Source organism: Alnus glutinosa, chromosome 7 (genome assembly GCF_958979055.1).
Source record: "Alnus glutinosa chromosome 7, dhAlnGlut1.1, whole genome shotgun sequence".
Lineage (NCBI taxonomy): Eukaryota > Viridiplantae > Streptophyta > Magnoliopsida > Fagales > Betulaceae > Alnus > Alnus glutinosa.
This window is the reverse complement of record NC_084892.1, coordinates 6,360,162-6,367,855: the sequence shown is the minus strand read 5'-3', so window position 1 is coordinate 6,367,855 and position 7,694 is coordinate 6,360,162. Positions and strand designations below refer to the sequence as shown.

Here is a 7,694-nt window from a genome sequence, read left to right as displayed (position 1 = left end):
ATTAAAACAATTTATGATTTTAAAACCTGTTCCCAAACAAGACCAGAAGTAACTCAAAGACTTTTGAGTGCTCTACATTAGGGCTAACAATTTTTACACGATCTCGTAAATCTGACAAAAACTCAACACGAATTTTGTGATTTAGGGTTATGAGCTCTGACTTGTTTAATTAAATGGGTCGGATTAAAGTTAATCTATACATTCTTATATAAATGCCTTAATACGACTAAAACCCGACACATGATATTTAGAGCTAAGAATTGTTGACATGACTCATGAACCGAACACGAAATTAGAGGATTATAATTAAATGGTTTTACCTGTTTAATTAAATGAGTTAAATTATATAATCTTATATTCATATTTCGATACAACTCGAACTCAATACACAAATACAGCCCGAATGAACACAATGTGATCTCTAAAATTGGGGAAATGGAAATGTGTTATATATGAAAATTGTCAAATTGACCCATTATTTGTATTTGGTCAGAAAACCGAAAAAAAAAAAAGAAATTCGTTAGTTGTATACTCTGTTGTCATGATAGAAAAGGAAAATGCTAAATATCCTCCACTCATCACCCTTTCATCACCCTCTTTTCCTTAAAAAATTGATTTTTATAAAAAATGTGTCTCTGATGTCACATCAGAGACAACTTTTTAATAAAAATTAATTTTTTTATTATAAAAGGGTGATAAGAAGGGGATGATGGGAGGATGTGTAGAAGGGCTCGATAGAAAAAGGGTAATAACTATTAAGGGTGTTCTTGTGATTAGAAACAGTAAAACAGACCACAAAAGCCAGATGAAAATTCAAATGGCACTGCCCTGAAATTTCCACAGAAAGGCGAGGTATTTTTAGTAGGAAGCCGTTTTGTAGTGGTATATTCCTCTTCAAATACCCAAAAAAGCACTTGATTTTTGTTTTGGATATTTTGGGAAAACAACAGAAGAGCCATCTTTCTCATAGAGAGAGAGACAGGGTAACTTGGGTAAGGAGGGAAGGGAAGCCTCTGGGAAAAGAGGGTTGACCCTCTCTCTCTCTCTCTCTCTCTCTTCTTCATATTCATCGTCTTCTTAATCTTCCCAAGGTGTCTCCCCTCACACGCTATAATCATCTTCTTCTTCTTCTTCAAACCCCTCTCCCCTTCTTTAATATCTCCTCTGACTCTCAATTCCTCATCCACTTCTGGTTCTGGGCATTTCCCTCCATGCCCAATTACCGGTACCTTTTCTCTTCGCTATAAATCCTCACTCTTTTTTTTTTCTCATATTTTCTCCCTTTATACAGATTTTGATTTATTTTCCCGGAAACCCAACTCTTTTTGCTAAAGGAAAAATTCAATTCCATTATATAAAGATCAGATTTTGATTGGGTATGCTTCATATTTAGCTCAAACTCCTTTAAATTCCGAGACCCCCATTTGACCAAAACATCGAAGAAAAACCCATAGAAGTCGAAGCCTGTAATCCATGGGTAACTGTTGCGCAACCCCACCGGTCGTCGACGACGAGCAGAAGAAGGAGAAGAAGACAAAGAAGCCAAACCCGTTTGCCGTCGACTACGACGCGTTCCAGTCCAATGGCGGAAGCCACAGGCCATCGGTCCTGAAGGACCCGACCGGCCGCGAGATCGAGCTCCAGTACGAGTTGGGCCGAGAGCTGGGGCGCGGCGAGTTCGGCATAACCTACCTCTGCACGGACAGGGCCACCGGCGAGAAATTCGCGTGCAAATCGATATCGAAGCAGAAGCTGAGGACGGCGGTGGACATCGAGGACGTGAGGAGGGAGGTGGAGATCATGAAGCACCTGCCCAAGCACCCCAACATCGTGAGCTTGAAGGACACCTATGAGGACGACAATGCGGTGCACATCGTCATGGAGCTCTGCGAGGGTGGCGAGCTCTTCGATCGGATCGTCGCCAGGGGCCATTACACGGAGCGTGCGGCTGCCGCGGTTACCAAGACTATCGTGGAAGTTGTTCAGGTTTGTATTTTGTCAATTTTTTAAGTTGAATTTTTTGGTTTTTAGATTAGTTTTTCGCTAGAGAATTTAGTAATAGATTTTCTGTATGATGGATAAGCAAATCCGGAGTGTTCACAAAAAATAAAGCTTGGTAAAATAAACAAATAAATAAATCCAGGCCTTATTGATGTCTCCCTGGAATCTACGAGGACAAACGTATTTTACTTGGGTAATCTTTTTAAAATACTTTAAGGAATTCCTTTTCTCTAGGCTAGTTGATTTTGATGAGTATGTAGATAAGTTAGCTCTTGTGGTTAAGTTGTGAACTTGTTGGATACTTAATTCTGGTGACTTGAATATTTTACCTTTTTGTGTTTGGATTCCTCGTTATAGAGAGTTTTTTTTTTTTTGAGCAATTCAATTTTGTGATGAAGTTGAGTAACTTCTAATGCTTTCTACGTCTTGCTTCATCTCTTTTGTAAATACTACCCATACCATCTAGTTTGCCAATGAGCAATAAGTTAGTATTTTCTACTTTTTTCTTTTAGCAAATGGACTTCGATGTTCATTTTGAATTGCACCTTTGCTCAACTACGTGCTCAATATCTTTCCTGTTCAAATCCATGAAGCTCAGCTGTCCAACCGTGTGCTAGACAGTTCATTGTTCTTTTCCAGGGATATATACCGATGAGGCAATTACTGAAATGGGTTTCTTTGTTTTATTTCTGGTGCACTCTTTTGGTAACAGCCACCTGATTGCACAACTATTCTGGTCCCAATGGCCCCGTGGCCCGCTTCTTTTTTAGTCCTAGTTTTATTTGCTAGAGTCCGGAAATTTTAAGTGATTATACCATTTGAAAATAACTTTTTTTTTGGGGTGGGGGGAAGAAGAGAAGTTCGAGATGGGCTTTTTGTCTCGTGTTTAATGTGGTTTTATTGTGTTGCAGATGTGCCACATGCATGGTGTGATGCATCGGGATCTCAAACCTGAGAACTTTTTGTTTGCTGACATGAAGGAGACGGCACATTTGAAGGCAATTGATTTTGGGCTTTCAGTATTCTTTAAACCTGGTATTTTTTCTTTAGCTACCACATTTCATTTTTTTCTTCCTCGTGTCCCATCAATTGGTTGTATCCTTTCGTGTACATAAGCTGGATTGGTTGTTTGTGCAGGTGAGAAATTTACTGAGATAGTTGGAAGTCCGTACTACATGGCTCCTGAGGTACTAAAACGGAAGTATGGTCAAGAAATAGATGTCTGGAGTGCTGGAGTAATCCTTTACATCCTCCTTTGTGGTGTTCCACCTTTTTGGGCAGGTTAGTTTTGTTACGACTAAACAGAAATTTGTTAGCAATGAGAAAGTTTTAACCCGAACAGCCAATAAAACAGTTTCTATTCAACTATGTTACAATATGTGCATTTGTGAGAAGTGTGCATAAAATCTGTTGTTTTTTATGCAGAAACTGAACAAGGAGTTGCACAAGCAATTATACGGTCTGTTGTAGATTTTAGGAGGGATCCTTGGCCTAAAGTTTCTGATAATGCAAAAGACCTTGTGAAGAAGATGCTTCATCCTGACCCAAAGCAAAGGCTTACTGCTCAGGAAGTGCTAGGTAATGTTTAGTTCTAACCAATAGCTAATGCTCCTAATGTATTTTCCTATCAATAATCAAATTGACTATGTATTCCTAAAATTTTCTGGAGTTCAAATATAGCAAACTGTAATTTTTGCTTGTTCATCAAATGCAGATCATCCTTGGTTACTGAATGCAAAGAAAGCTCCAAATGTTTCTTTAGGTGAAACTGTGAGGGCAAGGCTCAAGCAATTTTCTGTAATGAATAAGCTCAAGAAAAGAGCTCTAAGGGTAATGTCTCAAAGATTTCTGCTCAAGAAAACTTTGTCCTGCCTCTTGATCTCGGTTGGATGTTAAGTTGAATGATTCATCAAGTCCTTTTCTTTTTTGTTTGTTGAATTTCAAATGTACAGGTAATTGCTGAGCATTTGTCAGTGGAAGAAGTTGCCAGCATAAAGGAGGGGTTCAAGTTAATGGATATTAACAATAAAGGCAAGATTGACAAGGATGAGCTAAAAATGGGGTTGCACAAGCTTGGCCATCAGGTTCCTGATTCAGATGTTCAAATTCTAATGGAAGCGGTAAGTAATACCCTGCATTTGAGATCTTTTAACCATATTTAGGCTCAACGCAGGACATTGATTATATTTTAGCTTGATGGGTTCAAAATTAAATGTCTCTGAAATATATATATTTTATCTTATTTGAGGTGCCTTTTAAGTTGTGATTGGAATGTGTCAAACTAAATGCAAAAATGACTAAACATGACTGGTGTTTCCTGTTGCACTGAACACATTTTTTTCTGCCAAAAACTTGTTTTTAGAGATACAAGTGTTTGAATAGTGACAAGCATGCTATACATCATTGTAAAGCTCTGTGCAATTTGTAGTCTTGGGAAAATAATGAGAGTATGTTCTTGCAGGGTGATGTAGATAAGGATGGATATCTGGACTATCAAGAATTTGTAGCCATTTCTGTTCACTTAAAAAAGATGGGTGATAATGATGAGCATCTTCACAAATCCTTTGAATTCTTTGATCGAAACCAGAGCGGTTATATAGAAATTGAGGAGCTACGAGATGCCTTAGCTGATGACGTTGAGACAAGCAGTGAAGAAGTCATTAATTCCATTATGCATGACGTGGATACAGACAAGGTTGGTCGCATTGTCTTAACAAATAATTTTGTTATTAGTTTCTATTTATTTACTTTGTTTTATGCGAAGTAGCATATTCTATTCATAATCTCAAATCTAGAGTGAGCATATGCTTGGATGGCAATAAGATGCGATTTAAGCTTGTAGATTTTTGCAGAAAATGCAGAATTATGGTACAAAACCTTTCTAAACAAAAAATCAGCTTGAAACCGAATAGGAAGAATTCATGAGATGTGAGCAATGTTTGACCTATTATAATCTGCTATGGTATTCCCAATTTCTAGGCATTCTACATACCTAAATACCTACATACATGTGCATCTTTTTGGGTAACATTAGCATGACAAAGAGGCTAAATCAAAGATTTTTCTTGTAAAAATTGTTTCCTTTTTGAAGAACTGGGGGTATGTTCTCTTTTGTGGGGTTCCGGGTCACTTATAGTTCCTGAGATTACACGAGCAACACATTATTGTGTGCTTAAAACCGCCCTTAATCCTGTTCCCTAAACTTGCAGGATGAAAGAATAAGTTACGACGAGTTTGCCGCAATGATGAAGGCGGGCACAGATTGGAGAAAAGCGTCGAGGCAGTATTCCCGAGACCGGTTCAACAGTCTCAGTTTGAAATTGATGAAGGATGGATCAGTACCCTCAATCAGTTAGGTAGATGGGTCAACAAATGACAAGTTGCTTTTGGAAAGATGCATACTAAGAGGAAAGAAAAAATCTTCCTCCTTTTTGTTTTCATAATTCGTTTTTTTCAATCTTTTTTATTTTATTTTTTTCACCCTTTTTGATGGGGTAAGTAGGACATGGACCCGGGTTGTCGATGTCTATGAATTGGAATGTGTTTCTTTTGTTTGTATCGGGGTTACTGGGAAGACGAGTGGCTGAAGGTTGGGGAAGTTTTGTTATTTGTGGCTGTAAATATGTTGAACTAGCATATTTCTTCCAAGTATAGTCTGGCATTTTGGGTGAAGTTTGTTGGTAGCCGTAGATAAAGATCTTTCCACAGATTAAGATAAGTCCTGTTGTAATTCAAATCTATTTATCTTATTTTCTTGCTACAAACTATATAAAGATGAAGAATACTGGAAATTATCTATTGCATTGTGTTTTGGTGTGGACTTAATTATGTATTAACTTTTAAAATTAGGGTTAAAGACATATTTGGTATTTGTGGTTTAAAAATTTTATTTTTTAGTACTTTAGTTTCAATTCACATCACAGATGGTATTTGGGTTTTGAGAAAAAACAGATTTGGTATCTTCGTTTTTTTTTTCGTCCAATATTTAATTGTCTGTCACTTGTCAACCGTCAACCACTTATAGTTGACACGTGGCACAATATATAAAAAATAGAAAATAAAAATCTTTAAAAATTAATTAAAAAATTAAAATTAATAAAACTTTAAAAAATAAAAACTTTAAATAAAAATGGGTGGCTTATGGCCTTTAGAGAAAAAAAAAAAATTATAAGAAGGTTTTGGCCTTTGGGGGTGGCCGATGGCCCTTGAGAGGGGGGGGTCCGCTACTCCCAATGGGCAAAAAGTAAAAAAGAAAAAAAAATTATAAGGTTCCGGCCCTTGGGGGTGGCCGAACCACCCCTATGGGCTAGAACCACCCCCATGGGCCCATAGGGGTGGTTCAGCCACTTCCAAAGGCTAAAAAGAAAAAAAAAAAATATATATATATATATATATATATATATATAGGAGGGTTTTGGTCACTGGCGATTGGGAGTGGCCGAACCATTCCGTTACTTTAATAAAATTATTTTTAAAGTTTTTAATATTTTTATTTTTTTAAGTTTTATTAATTTTAACTTTTTAATTAATTTTTTTTAAAAAAATTGTTTATTTATTTATTTTTATATTATGCCACGTGTCAACTCTTAATGATTGACACGTGGCAGACCGTTAAATATTGGACGGAAAAATAGACGGAGATACCAAGTCCATCTTTTTCTAAAACTCAGGTACCATCTGTGATACGAATTAAAACTGAGGTACCAAAAAAAATAAGTTTTTAAACATGTACCAATATGCCTTTAACCCTTAAAATTAAAATAGAGTTAAGTGTTTTCTAAGTCACTTATGGTTCAATGATAAAGCTTGTTAATGTTGTTATGTATATTTTTAAGTCTTGCATATTATATTGGCTATATCTATGATTTGTTATAGCCCTAAGGCCCTAAGACATGGAAGCTCTCACAAGCAAAAGCATTATTTATTTATTTATTTTTAACGAAATAATTGGAGCTTCCATGCATGAATCTGAAGAGGCTCGATGACAAATACAATGAATAGAGGCATATCGACACCCTAAACACTAAGCCAAAAAAATCTGACTTGGGTGCTACATACAAATAAATAAATATTACAAATACAGATGTTTGAACTACTCCTTAACAATAAAGCACCCCTAACAAAGAAAATATGGTTGATCTAGCTTACAAGCCATAAAAAGTCTAGTAAAATTTGCAAATTTAACAGACAGACTTTCAAAAACTATTCTAAAAAAAATAGAGAAAAAAAACAAATTACAGAAAACACTCAACACAAGCCAATGTCGGAAGAGAAACTGCGCGTGTCTTGCAGGAACTGGCGAAACAATATAGATTTGACCTCAAAAGTAGATGTAGAAGAAGAAAGTTCAGCCAAACTTTGCCAATGACACGGACAGAAAGGCCACTTCCCTACGAGACGTCTCGTGTTAATCTTCCTGTCTAAAAAAAAAAAAGAAAAAACACAAAGCTCCATAACCCTAGAAGGACTATGAGATCTAAAGCTCCATAACCTTAGAAGGAATAGGAGAACAAAAGCTCCATTGGATCTAAGTAAGGGAGAAAACAAAAAAATCTCTATAGCCCTATAAGGATTAAGAGAGAAGTATCATTGAGGGAGGGAAACGTGGAACTTCCCTCATCCTCAAACACTTCTCTTCTTTCTTCTTTTTCTCTCTTGGGCCTGTTCCAAGTAAATCAAATCTAAATACAAGC

At 36.6% G+C, this 7,694-nt stretch overlaps 1 protein-coding gene across 1 annotated transcript; it reads left to right on the top strand.

Annotated features, from left to right (window-relative positions):
• Window positions 1-948: 948 nt before the first annotated feature.
• LOC133872457 (calcium-dependent protein kinase 7-like) lies at window positions 949-5,799 on the top strand. The gene is made up of 8 exons (XM_062309964.1): window positions 949-1,986; window positions 2,913-3,036; window positions 3,139-3,282; window positions 3,427-3,579; window positions 3,716-3,831; window positions 3,954-4,121; window positions 4,463-4,696; window positions 5,211-5,799. Exons 1-8 carry the CDS (start codon window positions 1,474-1,476, stop codon window positions 5,355-5,357), a joined length of 1,599 nt encoding a protein of 532 aa, XP_062165948.1. The 5' UTR covers window positions 949-1,473; the 3' UTR covers window positions 5,358-5,799.
• Window positions 5,800-7,694: the final 1,895 nt, after the last annotated feature.

Excerpts from the sequence above, each read along its gene's own strand:
- LOC133872457 (XM_062309964.1), top strand. The coding sequence starts at position 1,474 with ATGGGTAACTGTTGCGCAACCCCACCGGTCGTCGACGACGAGCAGAAG. Across the intron at positions 3,832-3,953 it reads TCAAGAAAAGAGCTCTAAGG|GTAATTGCTGAGCATTTGTC; the intron begins GTAATGTCTCAA and ends TCAAATGTACAG. Across the intron at positions 4,122-4,462 it reads TTCAAATTCTAATGGAAGCG|GGTGATGTAGATAAGGATGG; the intron begins GTAAGTAATACC and ends ATGTTCTTGCAG.